Consider the following 19,487-nt stretch of genomic DNA (forward strand, 5'->3'; position numbering starts at 1 on the left):
TGCTGACCCGAAAGACGCGCATTCGATCCCGGCCGCGGCGGTCGAATTTCTATGGAGGCGAAATTCTAGAGGCCCGTGTACTGCGCGATGTCAGTGCACGTTTAAGAACCCCAGGTGGTCGATATTTCCGGAGCCCTTCACTACGGCGTTCCTCATAGCCTAAGTCGCTTTGGGACGTCTAACCGCATGAACCGCAGGAATATACCAATGAACCCTTTCACACTGTTAATTTTCGCTACGATATTTTATACTACATCTAGCTGAGAAGACAGCGAGCGACTATAACATGCTGGCCAATCACGTAGTTCCCACCAAGTCGTTTTGGTAGGTCTCTTCAACTCCTGGCGGCCTGGTGAGTACCGTAGGAGGCATCACGCGGCACTTGGGCAAGGTGTTGTCACCATAAAAGAAGTGGCCCTGAGCGATGAACAGGTCTGGCTTATACACGTTCCTGCGCAGAAACAAAGACTTCATGTCAAACAGTCCATTTTCTCATCACCGCTGGATACTCTGGCCGTAATAAAATCAGGGAGCACTTTGTTGACCTAAAGTGCGATGAGGCGAAAGCCTTAAGGGTGGTGTTGCTGCTTGTGTCACTGATGTGCGGTTAAGGTGTTAAGCTTCGCCTCTAAGAGCGGAACGCGACAGCGTCTTGCAACGCTGCCAGGGAGTCCATTGAACGCCATCGCCCGTTCGGCTCTATGCGTTGCTCGTCGGTAAATTGGTTTTTGAAGAAAGGAAATGTATCTGTCTCTCATATCTCGGTGGACACTTAAACCTCGTCTTAACGGGAAGGGAGGAAGATGGGAATGAACGAAGACACCGTATTCACTAGACGCGCCTTTGTTCACACCAAATCATTGAGCTGGCATGGAGGAGTGGTATAGCGTGCTCGTCTCGCACTCCGGAGGCCCTGGTTCGATTCCCGAACTCGACCAATTTCTTACTCGTTTTTATTTATTTATCTGGTCTAACTAGAAAGGTTAATTAGGCTAATTGGTTAAGTAAACAATCAACTAAACTCAGTCCCACTTACTTGGAGCATCACTATACGATCCCTTTAATTGGTTGCATGGTTACTTGCCGTTTGAAATTCGCGCACTGTGACGTCACGACCGTTTCGACCAATTGAAAAGCGCGACATTTCTGTCGAAACCCCTGCTTACAACTATGAGGCATTAAAGGCTTCCGCCTTAAAACGTCCCGCGTTTGATATTCCTATAGAAAACGTTGTATGGGCGTCTGTCGAAAGAGCTATCTCCGTCTATGGCCTTTTATGAACGTCTATACACATCCAAAGCGGTGCTTATGCCAGCTATTGAAAAATCTATGCCACTACAGCTAGAGCTTTGTAACCATGCAACTATTTTTTGCTGCCTATAGAAAAAGTATATCCTCCTGAAACTACGCCTACAGATGGCCACAGGGAAGGTTTATAGCTATTTAGGCCAAATGCCTACAGCCGGCCATTGGACATTTTGTATGGGTTAAGAGCACAAAGTTGGATTTTTGGCATCCCGGCCTGATAATTCTTAGATGTGCTTTCAAAAGGACTAAGGGTGCTGCCTGGTCAGAACAAGACACTGCATTGCTGCCTAAGCTGGCACACAGGCTTTCGCAGCCTTCCGTATGCGCGATCAACTTCAAGAGCCATTCAACGTCGCTCGCAACTCAACACTTAGCCGCACGAAAGGGTTGAGCACGAGCTCAAAGTAACTCGAGGCTTAGCTCAAGCAGCATTGCTACTGGTAGTAAAACCATAAAAATACAGGATGTCCAAAATTAAGTTTTTCAGACTTCTTCAAATTAGGGAATGAGTGGTGCATGAAATTCACCTTGGCCAATAAAGCACATAAGTTATGCAGCCACGGGGACACAAAATGAAATAAGGATTGCAGACGCCGGGCAACTATTTAACTAAAGTCGATTAATTAACTTTTAGTAATTTCATGAAGCCGGCATCTTTAATAACTTCATCACGAGCCTGACTACGCCCACTGCAGGGCAAAGGCCTCTCCCATGTCTCTCCAATTAACCCTATTCTTTGCAGTTTCGGCCACCGTATCTCCGCAAACTTCTTAATTTCATCCGGCCAGCTAACTTTCTGCCGCCCCCTGCTATGCTTGCCTTCTCTAGGAATCCACTCTGTTGCCCTTAAGGACCAGCGGTTATCTTGCCTTCGCATTACATGCCTTGCCCAAGCTCATTTTTTCAACTTGATTTCGACTAGTATGTCACTAACAAGCGTTTGTTCCTCACCCACTCCGCCCGCTTCCGAACTCTTAGCGTTGCACCTATCATTTTTCTTTTTATAGCTCGCTGCATTGCCCTTAATTTAAGCTGAACCCTCTTTGTTAGCCTCCACGTTTCTGCCCCATAGGTGAGTACCGGCAAGATACAGGTGATGTATACTTTTCTCTTGAGAGATATTTGTAAACTGTCCTTCAAGATCTGAGAGAACCTGCCATATGCGTTCCACCCCATACTTATTCTTCTAGTTATTTCCCTCTCATGAACCGGACCGGCGGTACCTAACTGTCCTAAGTAGACGTATTCTCTTACTACTTCCAGCTCCTCGCTACCAATTGCGAACTCATGTTTATATTGGAAACTAACCAGGAGTCGTGTTACACTATTCCAATTGGTCAGCCCCAAGCAAGGATCTTGGGATGTTTGTATGCTTTCGGGCACACCTTTCGCACTAATCTCGCCCTCGACTCCTTTCAATCCTACGACGACTGGACGTCGCGCATCTCTGCAGCGCTCGTGTCCAGTAGCCGTCGCGTTCGCTCTCGTCACCCAATCCCAGAATCAGATCCTCGCGTTCTCCGTTTATGGCGTCGCAGTAAACGTCTTCAATGCTCCTTTCGCTCCCAATCCCAAAATGCCCAACTTTCCTCCCGGATCACTGCTTTGCGGGCCGAGATCGTCGCCCACTGCACCTTCCTCGAGCACTCTCATCGAAGAGCTCTCTATGATGTCCTTGACTCTGCATTGAACTCGCGATCCGCATGGTCTCTCTTTAAATCCCTTCTTGGCACCAAGCCTGCCCTTGCTCCCACTCTAGCTAAAGCCCTCACTCAGGGGACTCTCTCCGATGTTTTTCATCAGCTCGCCTCTCTGTACGTCCCACCCCCTCTGACACCGTCCTAACTGGTGTACTCGGGCGGACCTAGCCCCGATCTGGACCAATGCTTCACTCTCTGGGAGCTCGAATCGGCACTGACTGCTAATGTTACACGCTCGGCTCCCGGTGAGGATGCCATTACATACACCGCACTTCGTACCCTTCCTGAATACGTCAAAGAATTCCTTTACAGAAAATGGTTATAGCGCCGAAACAGACAACACACAGAAAGCTAGACGGGACAGGCGCAAGCTTTCTGTGTGTTGTCTGTTTCGGCGCTACAACCATTTTCTGTAAACATGGACCAACTAGCCCCCCAACAAGTATTACAAAGAATTCCTCCTTCAAACCTACAATGAGGCCTGGGACAGCGGCTGCCTGCCGAGCTCCTGGACCCGTTCCCTCATTTTTGATTCCAAAGCCGGGCAAACTTCCCTCTCTCTCTAACCTCCGCCCAATCTCCCTGACGTCGTGAGTTGGTAAGACCCTTAAGCGTATGGCTCTGACTCGCCTCTCTAATTTTCTTGAGGCGAGGGAATTCCTCCCCCATTCTCTCATTGGCTTCCGGCGCCGCGTGTGCGCACAGGACCTGTTTCTGATTCTCCAGCACACCTTTCTGTCACCTACCTCAACTCAAGTTCACAAACTTGTGACCGTCGATGTTCGCAAGGCCCTCGACGGTGTTTTGTGCCCGAAAAATTCATTGCATACCAAATAAATATGCACGACTGGGATCCACGAACAGATCACCTTCGGAAGCCACTGCACCGCGGAGAGCACTAGTCTAGCGTCGGAACCGAACACGCCTGTTGTTAAACTGCAACACACTCTTGCGCTGTGCGCTGCACATCATTTTCTTCCTCCGCTAATACTGCTATCAAACTGATATCCGTGCTTTTAACTATGTGGCAGTAGTGGCGTAGAGATGTGCCTTGCATGCGTTGGCGCAAAAAACGTCATGACAAATAAAAATGGCTGAGGCTTAGCTAAGGTTAAGCCTAGTCAGATGCGAAGCATATTGATGGCTAGGCTTGGTAAAGTTCCTCGCTTTGTTCTTCAGTTCTTGTAGAACGTTGTCGCCGAGCCGCATATTGAGCACGCCGCTTAGCCAGACGTTCATCCGGCTCTTCATCGGTCTCTGTGGCACGCTGAAGCTCTCGCTTCTCGTTCAAATCAGCCCTGCTTCTAGGCGGCATCCCAACACCTGGCCGCCTCGTAAGTGCCCGGAGAGCGAGGCAAGCTCAGCTTTATAGACCAGATTCTTTTACCCTCACACGCAGGCTGCTGGCGCGCCCCTACTCTCGACACCAGTCGCCTTCTATCGGCGCGCGCGGACCGATGGACTGCGGGTCGCGCCGGCGCCGCGCGTGGAATGCATGTTTACGTGTTCGCTTCTGTCGTTGTAGTGCTTCATCATAACGTATGAGGGTGTGTGCTGTGCGTCACTACTCACATTTCCCCTCTACCAGACAGTACTGCGGTTATCTTGCGTGCAGTTAGTCGTTAACGTGACATCTCCGAGTTTTTTTCCGTTCATTTGGATGTGAGTAAGTGCGGCGAGGCAGTGAGCGTCTGTCTCGTTGTTTGTGCCCATCATGATGATATTGATACGTGGCGGCTAGAAGCAGCAATAGAAACAGCAGAGGTAATCTGCTACGCAAGGGACCGACGGCTTGGAGTAGTCTCACAGCACACAAGCTCGCACCTCAGCGTCGTCTTCTTAACAAAACCACTTCGTCGTCCTCCCAGCGTCCGTAGCATGACCCTCCTCACGGCAAAAGCACCGTCCCGGTGCGCACTACACAGGCCAGCTAGACGGCGAGTTGTAAGGTTTGAGGCGGGACACATGGACGATGTCGGTGCGGGGAGCAGCGGCCGGGGATGGCGGATGTAGCGGGGTGATCTCGTACGTCACCGCGGTCACCGGACGTACGACCCGATAAGGGCCTGTATATCGGGGAAGCAGTTTTTCACAAAGGCCCACACGGCGGGAAGGGACCCAGAGTAAAACAAGAGAGCCAGGAGAGTAGGTGACTTCACGACGGCGACAGTCATGACGTCGTTTCTGATTGACTTGGGAGGCTGACAGCCGCTGGCGGGCGACAAGACGGGCAGCGTCGGCGCGAGCGATGGCGTCCCGGGCGTAAGGACTCGTGGAGGCGGTGGCGGGCAGCACACTGTCGAAGGGCAGCAAAGGATCGCGGCCAAAGAGAAGATAAAAAGGGGAGAAACCGGCTGTATCGTGACGCGTAGAATTGTAGGCGAATGTAACAAATGGGAGGCTAATATCCCAGTCGCGGTGATGGTCGGAGACGTACATGGAAATCATGTTGGTGAGGGTACGGTTCAGACGTTCAGTGAGCCCGTTCGTCTGCGGATGGTAGGCCGTGGCGAATTGATGACGGACGGAGCAGAAGCGGAGCAGTTCGGCGACCACTTTGGAAAGAAAGCAGCGGCCGCGATCGGTGAGCAGGTGACGGGGAGCACCGTGGTGGAGTATGACGTCGTGCAGGAGAAAGTCAGCGACATCAGTTGCGCAGCTGGTTGGGATCGCTCGCGTAATAGCGTAGCGCGTGGAGTAGTCCGTCGCGACCGCGATCCATTTGTTGCCCATAGCAGACACCGGAAAAGGGCCGAGCAGGTCGAGGCCGACACGGGAAAACGGGTCTTCGGGGATGGGAATCGGCTGAAGGTGTCCGGGAGGGAGAACCGAGGGCGTCTTCCGTCGTTGGCACAGCTCGCAAGCGGCCACATAACGGCGGACAGAACGGTATAGACCGGGCCAAAAGAAGCGGCGGCGCACGCTGTCGTAAGTGCGGGAGACTCCAAGATGACCGGCCGTGGGAACGTCATGAAGCTGCTCAAGGACGCTGCGGCGCAGGTGTTGCGGGACCACGAGCAAGAGGTCAGCGCCGTCAGGCCGCATATTGCGCCGGTAGAGGACGTTCTCATGGAGCACAAACGGGGCAAGGGACGCATCACAGCGGTTGGCAGTGAGGCGGTCGATGAGGGAACGTAGCGAAGAATCCAAGCGCTGTTCTTGCGCAATGTTGCGGAAGGCCGAGATGGATAAGACGCAGGCGTCAGCCTCGCATTCGTTGGAGGAAGGCGCATCGACAGGGTAACGGGACAAGCAATCCGCGTCCTGGTGCAAGCGGCCGGACTTGTGGACGACACAAAATGTGTACTCTTGAAGGCGAAGAGCCCAGCGCCCCAGCCGGCCTGTAGGGTCTTTGAGCGAAGAAAGCCAGCATAAGGCGTGGTGATCCGTGATAACAGAGAAAGGGTGCCCAAACAAGTAAGGGCGGAATTTGGCAATAGCCCAAACCAGGGCGAGGCATTCCCGCTCGGTGATAGAATAGTTGCGCTCTGACACAGAAAGGAGACGGCTGGCGTACGCAATAACGCGAAGCTTGTTGCGTTGCCGCTGAGCAAGTAGGGCACCAATGCCATGGCCGCTCGCATCGGTCCGAAGTTCCGTAGGGGCTGAAGGATCAAAGTGAGCCAACACAGGCGGAGCAGTGAGGGCATTGATAAGGGCTTCGAAGGCGTCAGCTTGGGGGGGTCCCCAAGAGAACGGGATGTCCTTCTTGAGGAGCGTGGTAAGAGGTCGGGCTATTTCCGCAAAGTTCTGGATGAACCGGCGGAAATAGGAACGTAGGCCGAGAAAGCTGCGCACATCACCGGGGGAGCGCGGAGTAGGAAATGAACGCACGGCGCGGACCTTGTCGGGGTCGGGTTGGATCCCAGCAGAATCGACCAAGTGGCCAAGGACCTTGAGCTGTCGGCGGCCGAAGGTACATTTCTTCGAGTTCAGCTGAAGACCAGCGCGGCGGAAGACGGCAAGGATGGCTGAAAGGCGATGAAGATGGCTTTGGAATGTGGACGAAAAAACAATCACGTCATCTAAGTAGCAGAGGCATGTCGTCCACTTAAAACCGCGCAGGAGGGAGTCCATCATGCGCTCGAAGGTGGCAGGGGCATTGCACAGGCCAAAAGGCATCACTTTAAACTGGTACAGGCCGTCCGGGGTGACAAAGGCGGTTTTTTCCCGATCCCTTTCATCGACAGCGATCTGCCAGTAACCTGAGCGAAGATCGATGGAAGAAAAGTAACTGGCGCCGTGCAAGCAGTCGAGAGCGTCGTCAATTCGGGGCAAAGGGTAGACGTCTTTCTTTGTGACGGCATTCAGATGGCGGTAATCGACGCAGAATCGCCAAGTTTGATCTTTCTTTTTAACAAGCACGACAGGGGACGCCCAAGGACTACTCGAAGGCTCGATGATGTTGCGGGCCAGCATCTTGTCCACTTCGGCCTGAATAACACGGCGCTCTGCGAGGGAGACCCTATAGGGCCGTCTGTGAATAGGGCGGGCCTCGCCGGTGTCAATGTGGTGGGCGACAACAGAGGTTTGACCCAAGGGACGGTCCCCAAAGTCAAAAATATCACTGTAGGAGGACAAGAGGCTGTGAAGAGCTGTAGAATCAGCAGAGGGTAGATCGGCCGCTATCATCCGGGAAATAGAATCCTCACTGGAGGGCTGCGATGTAGGGACATTGGATACGGCAGTCGTTGGGTCAGGAGCCAGGACAGAGACTGTGCAATCGGTCAATGGGGACAGATCAGCAAGTGAAATGCCGGTCGGAAGTACCTGAGGGGACAGGCTGAAGTTGAGGACAGGGAGGCAGGTGCAGTTGTTGGTGATGTGGACAATGGTGTGGGGAAAGAGGACGTTACGATTCAGAATCACAGCGGTGATAGGGCAGGCGACGTAGTCTCCATCAGGGACGGGAGGAGAAGGCGACATAGGGATGTAGACAGCAGCTTGTGGCTGGAGACGAGCAAACTCGGTGGATTGAAGGCGAGGTGAGCTGGTGGAGTCGTCATTGCACAGGGGCAGATCCAATCGGAGAAGGCCTGAGGAACAGTCAATAAGAGCTGAATGGGCGGTTAAAAAGTCAAAGCCAAGGATTATGTCCTGAGGGCACCTGGTCAGGACGGTGAACAGAACGGGTATATAACGTCCGGCAATGCTGACTCTCGCAGTGCACATTCCAATCACGGCAGCGGGGCTGCCATCGGCGACGCGAACCGTGGACATGGCGGCAGGCGTTAAAACTTTCTTCAGACGGCGGCGCAAAGAAGAGCTCAGGACAGACACTTGGGCGCCAGTATCAATGAGGGCAAGGACCGGGACACCATCCACGAGAACATTGAAAAGATTACGTTGGGCAGCGGGGGTCAAGAGAGGATTTTCAGGCCGGGTCAATGATGCAGCGTCACCTCCGGGGGCTGCATCGGCTAGTTTTCCGAGAAGTGGCGGGAGGTCGAAGGAGAAGGGCTGCGGCGTGTGGTAGGAGAACGGGAGCGGCGGCCTAATGGGGAAGGTGAGCGGCTGGACCCACGAGCTTGCGGAGCGGGCTCGTCACGGAGCGGATCGGGACGTGGGGTGAAGAGGCGCGGGCCGTAGTCGTTGCGGCGATCGACGAAGGATTAGGGGCGAGGTGGCGGGGACCAACGGCTGCGGCAGTGACGGGAGATGTGTCCGACGCGAGAGCAGGTAAAACAGATCGGCCTGTCATCAGAGGTACGCCATTCGGCAGGATTGCGATATCGGTACCGAGGCGAGAAGCTGCGACTGTAAGTGGCAGCTGCGATCACTGGAGGGTCCGGGCTGGCATGAGCGTTGTCCACGACGCGAGAAGGGACGGCCATGTTCGCAACCTCCTGTCGAACGACGGCTTGGATGAGGGCCAAGGTGTTGTCCGGCAGTGGCAAGGAAGAAACAGCGGGCGTCATCGCCTCCAGTTCGCGGCGCACGATACGGGTTAAGTTAGCCGGGTCGGAAGGCTGCCGCAATGTTGGCAGATCTTCACACGAGGAGCTAGCAGCAGTGTTCGGCAGCCGGTCAAAACGGTGAGAAATGCGCCGGTGTTTGGCTTGCTCGAAACGCCGGCACACCTCAAGAACAGAGGCGACCGTGGAACAGTCTTTGCATAGAAGCAGGTTAAAGGCATCGTCGGCAATGCCTTTCAGTATGTGGCCAACTCGATCTGCCTCGGACATGTCTTTATCCACTTTACGGCACAAAGCGAGGACGTCTTGTATGTACGCTATGTATGGCTCGGAGGAAGTTTGGGCGCGTGACGCGAGGGCCTTCTTGGCGGCGAGTTGGCGGCCGATGGGTTTTCCGAAGAGGTCGCGGAGCTTCTGTTTACAGATGTCCCATGAGGTCAAGTCCTCTTCGTGGGTTTCGAACCACACTCTCGCGGTGCCGGTCAGATAAAATATGACATTAGCGAGCATCAGCGTTGGATCCCACCTGTTGTGCGTGCTGACGCGTTCGTAAAGGGCCAGCCAGTCGTCCACATCAACGTCGTCGGTACCACAGAACGTGCCCGGTTCGCGGTGGTGGGCGACGACGACCGCTGGCGGCGTTGACGGAGAGGGAGATGGCTCGGACTCGTTAGACATGGTGGCGAGACGGCGGCCACGGCGGAGAGCCAGCTTGAGGTCGGGGATCGAATTTAGCAACCTCCACCAAATGATACGTGGCGGCTAGAAGCAGCAATAGAAACAGCAGAGGTAATCTGCTACGCAAGGGACCGACGGCTTGGAGTAGTCTCACAGCACACAAGCTCGCACCTCAGCGTCGTCTTCTTAACAAAACCACTTCGTCGTCCTCCCAGCGTCCGTAGCAATATTGATGATTAGCGCTCGTGTCCTGTCTTCACCTTTTCTGTGTCTCGTTTTTCGCGCTACGTTTTTCAATGATGATATTCTGCTGGCTCAGGATTCTAAACGCTGGCACCGCAGCGGCGACGCTGCTCCACCGGGCCGCTGGTGCGGCGGCGCTGCTCAGGGAAATTCTGGAATAGTATTGCAAACAGCAAGGATTTTTCCCGCGGAGTAGTCGGCCAGGTAGCGTGCGGACTGGAAACCGGCACTTCTAAGCAGATTTCTGCGCTGGCGTGTCGTTTGTTGCCGTCTTTTACGTGCGCTATCATCTATGATAATTTTAGGCGCAGGAATGTGGATTTATTGATTTGAATGAGTGGTGTAGTAACTGGATAGGCGAGCTGCAGACTGAAGGTTGTCCCGATGAAGCGCGTGTTTTCGCTCACCTCCTTGCGCTGAGCTTGCTCTAGTTCCCATTAAACACATTTCATGCACAGGATTGTAAGCACGACTGCTACCGATTTCAGTTCCTCTTTCCGCACGCGTAAAGGGTTTACCGTAGTGTCTTTCTGCTTTTGCTATCTACCTTAATCATGGGAAAATGCGCGATATTAATACATTCATTCACAGTTAGCCACACGCCTACGCAACGCTGTCACACGCGGCGAGAGCTACCGAATAAAATGAAAGCGACTTCGGACCTCAGAATTCGTGAAAGCTGGATTCGCTGCTAATATCTATTCAAGCTTTGATAATTTGAGGAAAAGTACGTTTTTACGCGCCAGGTTGCATAAACAATGACAAATTTTGTTTTTTGTTGGCGCTGCGACTCAGTTAAGCTCACAGCGGTAATTTGTTTTGATAAACTGGCGCACCACGCATGCGACAAGAAAGCCCTGTTTGTGGGTGGTACTTTATGGCCGAAGGATTAAGAGTGCATGGGAATTGAAACTGCAAGCTAGCCGCATACCAAATACTTCATATTGAACAAAAAGTTTTTTTTTTTTTGCAGTGGAGCACCAAGACGGTAGCGATATAAGCAGGAGCGCCGGAGCGCGTTCTAAGCGTCAGCACAATTCACGTGAATGTGAAACTAAATGTCATTAAAACGCATCAATGTGCTCCCTTTGATAACGTGAATACTTCCTGCAACACAGCCACGCTGCGGAAGTATGCTCGGCAATGTTTTTTTAGCGCCGGAAGCGCGGCTATATGCAGGCGCGGCCGCGGAGCTGCCGCAGCCCCGCAGTCCCCAAAGAAACGCCCGCACCGCGGCGCACCAGTCGGCGGAAAATGGCCGCGCCCAGGAGCGGCTCTGGATTCTGGTCTATACCGCTGCTGTAGCGTCACGTGGTGAGCTGCAGCGCCTCTGATGTGGAGCCTCCACCGCCGCGGCCGACCGCGCGAGCCGGCAGCCCATCTCTCCTCTGCTGTGACGTCATGTTGTCACGTGGTCAGCCGCCGCGCCTCTGATGTGGAGCCTCCACCGCCGCGGCCGACCGCGCGAGCCGGCAGCCCATCTCGCCTCTGCTGTGACGTCATGTTGTCACGTGGTGTCACGTGGTCACGCTAAACGTCACGTGGTCAATGGTAGCTCCACCGCCGCGCTCGACGGGCTGTAGTGTAGCTCTAGTAATATGCTTCGCATAAAACACGGCACTAGAGCATTGCACGTTGGCATTGACAACATTGCTACAGAACTCGGCACAGGAGCACAGGCCGCCGCGTATGTAAGGTAAACTTGAGTTGACGATGAAAAAGTTGAAGTCGCGCATAGCCGTCTGTCTGGATAAATGGAAAACTCAGTAGAGCTTTCGGGTACGTGGCGGTGGTTTCCATCTGCAAAAAAACTGTCCTTTCGCAAAATATTTCGTGCTTTACAATGCTAAGCCACAAGAATTTTTTTCCGCACAACTTCATTTTGAATACTAATAACGTTCATGTATTCTAAGGTATTCGTGTCCAGATTTCCAGCACTATCCGCATATTTCGGAATTAGCAAGGCGGTGAGGAAGGCGCGAAATCCTTCCCACCTCGACTCGGAGTTTCGTCTTCAAACCGCGTCGATCTGCTATCTAAATGTAAGAAAAGGCCGACTAAGCAACTGCGTCAGTCAAGAGAGGAATTTCGCGTCGACTCCCACAGCTTGCATGGTACAGAAGAATTCTACCAAATAAAGTAGTTTAGAAACGAGACCGCCTTTATGTTTACATTATAAAGATGAGCGCAAGCCACTGTGGCTAAGAAGTTAATAAGTAAATTTTAGTTAAATAGGTGCCTGAAGATAGCAGTGGTTATCTGTGTTCTCCCGCATGCACGGAGTATGTGCAGAGGTGGTTTTCATGCACCACTCAGTGTATAATTGAAAGAAATTTTAAGGCGGAAGCCTTTAATGCCTCATCGTTGTAAGCAGGAGTTGTCGACAGAAATGTCACACTTTTCAGTTGGTGCAAACGGTCGTGACGTCACAGTGCGCGAATTTCAAACGGGGCCAATTGTACTTAGGCTAGTAACCATGCATTCAATTAAAGGGATCGTATAGTGATCCTCCAACTAAGTGGTACTGAGTTTAGTTCATTGCTTAATTCATTAATTAGCCTAATTAAGCTTTCTAGTCAGGTCAGATAAATAAATAAAATCGAGAAGGAATTTGGTTGAGCTCGGGAATCGAACCCCGGTCTCCAGAGTGCGAGACGACCATGCTAACCACTCCGCCATGCCAGCTTTTTTTTGTCTTTATTGTCCGCCATGCCAGCTCGATGGTTTAGAATGAACAAAGGCGCGTCTGGTGAATACGGTCTTTTCGTTCACTCCCATCTTCCTCCCTTTCCTTATGGCAAGGTTCAGGTGTCCACCGAGATACGCGAGAGAGATACATTTCCTTTCCTCAAAAACCAATTTACCGACAAGCAAGGCGTAGAGCCCAACGGGCGATGGCGTTCTGTGGACTCCCTGGCACCGTTGCAAGACGCTGTCGCGCTGCACACTCAGAAGCGAAGCTTAACATCGTAACCGCACATCAGTGACACAAGCAGCAACACCGCGCTTAAGGGTTCCGCCTCACCGCACTTTAGGTCAACAAAGTGCCCCCCTGAATTTTTTTAAAGCTTACTTTCGAACACCCAGCATGAGACCTTCAGGTAATGTCGGAAAAGGAGTTAACCATGAATTTCATGTTTAAATTTCTGGCATGAAAAATGGCCAAGCATTACTGCTCCACGGACTAACAAATTCTAAAACGCGGTAACCACGTGCTTTTTAGAACTCACTGGTTGAGGATTACTGATGCAACGGATTTTGCTAGCTTCCGTAAGCATTCAAGAGTGCCTGTGCCTTAAGCCATAGTTTTAAAGCGCTGTGCGTAATACTTACGTAAATAAGTCCTTATAGAAGTCGAGCCAACTGTCATCAGGAATTATCCCCGCGAAAAAAATGAATGAAGGGTTTCTCAGGCGTCGCTGCGCGTAAACTTCTTGGTCGAGCACCTGAAACGCATTCATAAACCGCAGTCAGCTCAGAAAGTCTTCACAAGAGGCTTTGCATGAACCCTGCTCCAAGGTGCCTCAGGTTTAACCTAGTACGAAGCAATTGAGTGGATTCCAAGAGAAGGCAGACGTAGAAGGGTACGGCAGAAAGTTAGGTGGGCGGATGAGGTTAAGTTTGCGGGGATACGGTGGCCACAACTGGCAAAGGACAGGGTTATTTGGAGGGACATGGGAGAGGCCTTTGTCTTGCAGTGGGCGTAGTAAGGCTGATGATGATGATGATGATGATGATGATGATGAAACAACGCTTAGCAAGAACTTGTCAGTCATGTACTGGAAACAACGTAAGGCGTATACTAGAGGTCCCTTATTGTAGTTCAGAAAAGGTTTTGCCGGGGGATATACAAAGCTATATTTGAAGCTCCGTGTACCTTCAACGAAAAAGGCGCGTCCCAGCACTCGGACTTCCCTTAACGAAAATTTCAGTAGATGCAGCACACTGCTTCGAAAGGCTAAGGAATGGCTTCAAAAGGGTTTGTTTGTTTTGCCAGACATTGTGCGAAAATAACAAAGGGGCGCAATTGAAAGCAACGAACCGAATATTCAATTTTATATTTGTTTCATTTAGACACCAACCGCACCTCAGAGGAATTTTTCTTATGTTTCTCGTTGAGGCATCTGGGAGCTCTGGTTCAATGCTTTACATTTTTCATGCAGCGTTCTTCTAATAGTTTGTCCCTTGAGCGAGAGGTGCAGTGTTTCTGAGGCTCATCTTATGCTGACCTCATTCACAAATGGCGATCATTGTGTTCACACCAATTTAAAGTGTCTATAAATATAACGCCTAAACAGTAAAATTTACTGCATTATAGTTCGAAATGTCGTTAATGGTATTACAAAACACGAAATTTAGTTTTTGTTACGCTCATAGCAAACGATTTATAATAAGGGAGTAATTGCTCATTGGCATTTACCCGAGCGCAGCCGGGACCGTTCGGTCCGGAACCACCGCTTCGGCGAAGCGGTGGTCCAGGGTTCGAACCCCGGACCAGGACGAATTTTTCTTTAACTACGAAGTTTCTGAGAAAGCTGTTAGCTTTCCTTTGTAGCCGTATGGCTGCGCTCGGGTGGATGTCAATGAGTAATTACTCCCTTATTACAAATCTACTCCACCTTGGGCGTTTTCCTTTGTAGCCGTATGGCTGCGCCCGGGTGGATACCAATGAGTAATTACTCCCTTATTACAAATCTACCTCATCTTGGGCGATGCCCCTAAACATTTGACCAGCAAACGATTTATTGTGATTTACTGTGGTCTATTTGCACTCCCCATCTGCTGTACTAGATATCAACATTTTTCAAAGAATCGTATAACAACACCTGCTCATTACTCTTTCATGTGTGCCAAAGTAAATACAATGATCTGCCAGCGATTGCAGTTGTACCTTCAAGAGGTTGATGGCGATGGTCACGGTCAGCTGCGCCGTGTTCCTCGTATCCGTATCCAGTATCCCGAAGTGGAAAATGTTCTTGTCCCAGAAGGGCAGCAGCAGTGACGGATGTTTGGAAGCCCGGATCCCGCGTATCACAGTGAACGCATTGCTGCACCACGACCGCAAGCACCAGATGGGGATTACATTTCTTGTATCCGCATCAGCAAGAGGATTGGACTTGATGCAGTTGCGTTTACAATAACTTGAATGATGGCGGGATCGGCCCTATTTGACCGGCTTACTGTGAACCAGTTCTTTCAGAAACAACTAAGCAGCTTATAACGTCTTGAACATTCTTAGAAAAGCCCATAAATTGGACATGTCCAACATTTTGATGCAAAAAAATGTGAAAATTATAAAAATTGTAAGGCACTGTTATATAAATAGTGAAGATATTTGTCCATTCCTCTGATATGTTGCAAAATATTTTTAGTGTTTCCATCTGTCGCATCGAACGGTTAAGACTGCCACCGAAAACCAACGGGGAACGCTTTTTCCGGCAGCAAAATTATTAATAGAAAAAGAAAATTCAAGACTGCCGTCGGGTCATCTGCGGATATATTGTTTTTTATAGTAAAATCTTCCATTATATGAAAAAAATATGCATTCATCAGCGGTTTCCCGCCCAAAAATGCTTTCCTTCAGAACTGTTGGGTATGATCCAACATTGTGTCTGTTTTTCACACCACGCAACATTACCAAATGGAACACTTTACTATAACATATGCAGCGAATCCGATTTTACTTGACGTCTGGCAAAAACCCATGCATTCAAACAAACAATCTTCCTTTTTTCTTTTTTTTAATGCTGTCTTTTTTATCTTTACTTGGTGTTCGGCATGGACTTCGTATCTGAATGGTGTCCGCTATTTTCAAATTTTGTGAATTCCACATGCCAAATTGCACTCTATTACATTGTTTCCGCTGCTCACGTATTTTTTCTAGGTTACTGCCATTGTCTATTGTTTACTACTGTGTTTTTTACTGACTCTTTTGCTCCAAATGCTGCAAACAACCCCCTTGCACACAAAGCCTTTAGGGGCCAATAAAGAAATAAAAGAAAGGAACAAATGATGGAACTGTGAGGAACAAAAAGAATTCACAGCGACAGCCAACTTCATTATGTGTTGTCAGTGCGATAGCGATAGCAGCTGTTAAGACCATCAGCGGAAATGATGTCAGTTCCGGTCGGGTGACGTCACTTTCTTCTACCCAATGGGAATGCTCCCAATTTAAGCTTCATATACCTTTCGATACTGTCTCGCATTACACACGTTTACTGACAGTATTCTCGAACACACATACATCGACATCGACTTTACATCCACAGATCCCTGGGACTCCACTTCACCCACCTGGCGCAGTGGTGCAGCAGTTAAGTGATGCGCCAGAGCCCTGCGATGGCAGGTGCTCCCAGTGGTGGGCCTTGTGCAACGAGGTTGCTCTCCTCGAGCGAGCAATCATTGGATGGATGGATGAACAGGAGCGCACCCTTTGAAACGGGGTGGTGGCAATTGCCACCGTGCTCAGCTTTTCTTACATTATTTTTGTTCAACTGTGTTGGCAATTCTCATTAAGATTCGCCATCTTCTGTTCACTACGGTTCCCTACACTTCTAACCTTATGTCACATCTCTGCAGACATGGCAGTTGCTCGAGACAAACACACACAAGACAGGTTACGGGACGAGCGCAAACCTCGTCCCGCTCGTCCCGTAACCTGTCATGTGTGTGTTTGTTTCGGGCAACTGCCATATCTGAAGTATTGAACCGACTAGCCCGACAACACGTTCTACTCAGTCACATCTCTGCTTTTCACCCACCAATCTTCCAATTGCTTTTTGCTAACTTCCACTGCAGATTTATTTATATGACCATTGTTCTCTCTAAACCATAGGGCCTCAGGAAGAGTGACTGTACCTGCATCGACATCCGGATGGATACCATCACATTTGATTATGAGGTGTTCAATTGTTTCCCCAGTTCTACCACACACTGCACATGTGTCATCATCATCGCTGAATTTTTTTTTGTAGCTGCGCATTCTAAGACACCCTGGCCTAGCTTCAAAGAATAGGTCACTGCCTCTGGAGTTAGCATACAAAACTTCTTTCCTGATCTGCCTTTTCCAGTGTCGGTATAGTTTTACACTATGCTTCTTTTCCATTGATTTAATCCAATCTTTAACTTCCACGTTTTTAACCTGTCGTTTAATGCTCTTTCTTTCTCCGTCCTCATGGCCGGCATACTTACTGGTTAGTTTTCTAGTTCGTTTCCGCCACTGGGAGTCAACGCTGCCTTAGCTGCCCACCTGTTATCGTCCAATTTCCTCAGGCGTTCTTCATATAGTATTTTACTCTTAGCTTCCCGTGCTTCGAACGATGCCCAGCCCATATCCCCTTGTACTGCCTCGTTTGCGGTTTTGCAGTGGGCACCAAGTGCTAATATTCCAACAGCTCTCTGATTTACGTGTAATCTCGACTGAACTTCTGCCCTTAAGCACAGAACCGCATTTCCGAAAGTAAGCCCCGGCACCATTATTCCTTTCAAAATACCTCTCAGTACTTCATATTTGTTGTACCCCCATAACGCCCTATGTTTCATTATCCCGGCGTCTCTTCGTCCTTTTCCCCTAAGAGCCTGTTCATGCTTTTCCGTGTATATCTGCCCTTCGTTTAGCCATATCCCGAGGTATTTGTATTCGGCCACTTTGGGTATTTCGTGGCCTTGTATTGTAAGCACCTGATCAGTTGAATCGTTGAAAATTATCACAGCTGACTTAGTTGAGCTAAAACTGAAACCTAAAGCGTCTGCTTCGTCTCCACAACAATTAACCAAAGTTTGTAAATCTTCGTGGCTATCTGCTAACAGTACAATATCGTCCGCCGCGTACATTGAACCCGGGAGCCGCTGCTCAACTACATTTCCGCCTAATCTGTACGACAGATAATAACCTAGATTACATTTTGTAGCCTTCTTTCATATTTATCACATAAAGCCTGAACAGCAGCGGTGATAGAGGACAATCTTGCCTTAATCCTTTGTGTACCACCACAGTTGTGGTACTTTTTATCCCTTTCCATGTAATTTCAACTTTACTTTATTATCTCGGTAGATTTCCTCTAGAAAATCAATTACCTCATGACCGATACCTACATCTTTTAACATGTTCCACAGGAGTTCCCTATTCACGTTATCGTATGCACCGCTTATGTCCAGAAAGGCTAAATATAGAGGTCTGTTTTCTGGCTTAGCTATTTCTGTGCATTGGGTAAGCACGAACAGTCTAACATCTAATCGCCTACCCCTTCTGAACCCATTCTGAAGTTCTACGAGTACCCGATTACCTTCTACCCATGACTGCATTTTTTATTTCACCACCTGCATTGCCAGCCTGTATATAACAGATGTTATCGTAATCGTACGGAAGGATTTTATGTTCATCTTATCTCCTTTCCCTTTATAAATCAAATTCATTTTGCTCTGCCTCCAGCTGTGCGCAATTTGCTTATTTGTTATGACTGTCTCCAATGCTTCTATCAGCGTTTCCTTGCTTCTTGGGCCAAGTGCATTAATCAGCTTAATTGGAATTTCGTCCATACCTGCCGATGTGGTTTTAGGAATATTTGCTTCCGCCTTTTTCCAGTTAAGACTAGTCAGTTCTAAGCTGTCCTCTATTGTGCTGTCCTGTGTTGCTCCCTTCCTTGAGGAGATTACCCTATTGCTGCTGCTAAATGACGCAGCTATAACTGACGTAATGCAGTTCACAGCATCGTCTCCCTCTAAACATTTTCCTTCAGCATCTTTAATCTGTTCCTGCTTTCTTTGATTTGTTTTTCCTAACCAGCTTATATGGTTCCAGAATTTTCTTGCCCCCCCTTTATTTGCATCGCGAACTTCAGCCAGCCATAGATCAGAGGACTGCTTTATTTTAGCCTGGACGAGGACCTGAACTTGCTGTTTCTTTTGTCGTTAAGATTCCGATTTTTCGCCTATTTCCTCTTCAGATAACTGCGCCCTTTTTGCTTCTCTGTGTTCCCTTGAAGCCGCCCGCCGTTGTTCGATGGCCCCCTTAATTTCCATATTCCACCAGCTTCGTGGCTTCTTCTTTCCTCTACAGCGGTTTACTCCTTTCACTTGTTTCTTTTTTGTAGCGATGAGCAGTTCTGATTATAATCCCATTTTTCCATAGGGCGTTTCTCGATTGCTTCGTCTATGTCGGCTGCTATTAGCGCTATATGTTGGTCTTCTAATTTTGCGTTGACTTTTTGACTTAGCTGCATTTCTCTTTAGACTAGGGCTCCCAACTGTACACTAATACGTTTATGATCACTTCCTAGGCTGTTCTTCCCCTCTTCGTCTATTTCCATTATTGCGAGCTTGCTATAGATGCCCTGCGACATTAGACAGTAGTCAATGGTTGTCTGCCCGTTACGGGATTCCCACGTGATTTGTCCCTCACATTTGGTTTCTCTATTGACAATATCTAGGTTGTGCCGCTCACAGAAGTCTAGCATTAACTTCCCGTTACAATCCGTGTACCCATCCAAATCCTCGATGTGGCCATTCATGTCTCCATGCAGAATAATTTCGGCACCGTCTCCAAACTGCTTTATATCGTCATTGAGACACTTAACTAGATCCTTGTTTTCTTGCCTGCATTTGTCCCCGGTCCCTAAATAAACTACCGCTAGCCATGTCCTTT

The 19,487-nt window shown here is 49.6% G+C and overlaps 1 protein-coding gene across 1 annotated transcript in view; it reads right to left on the reverse strand.

Moving 5' to 3' along the window:
• LOC149348109 (uncharacterized) overlaps positions 1-19,487 on the reverse strand; it is a 59,617-nt gene that overhangs the window by 29,567 nt on the left and 10,563 nt on the right. The window contains exons 3-5 of the mRNA XM_089541688.1: positions 14,736-14,892; positions 13,178-13,290; positions 313-451 (exon numbers count right to left, since the gene is read on the reverse strand). Of these exons, the coding sequence (XP_089397814.1) occupies positions 313-451; positions 13,178-13,290; positions 14,736-14,892 (409 nt within the window). The remainder of the gene's footprint in view (positions 1-312; positions 452-13,177; positions 13,291-14,735; positions 14,893-19,487) is intronic.

This window comes from Amblyomma mixtum, chromosome 4 (genome assembly GCF_055824585.1).
Source record: "Amblyomma mixtum isolate Tamu chromosome 4, ASM5582458v1, whole genome shotgun sequence".
Lineage (NCBI taxonomy): Eukaryota > Metazoa > Arthropoda > Arachnida > Ixodida > Ixodidae > Amblyomma > Amblyomma mixtum.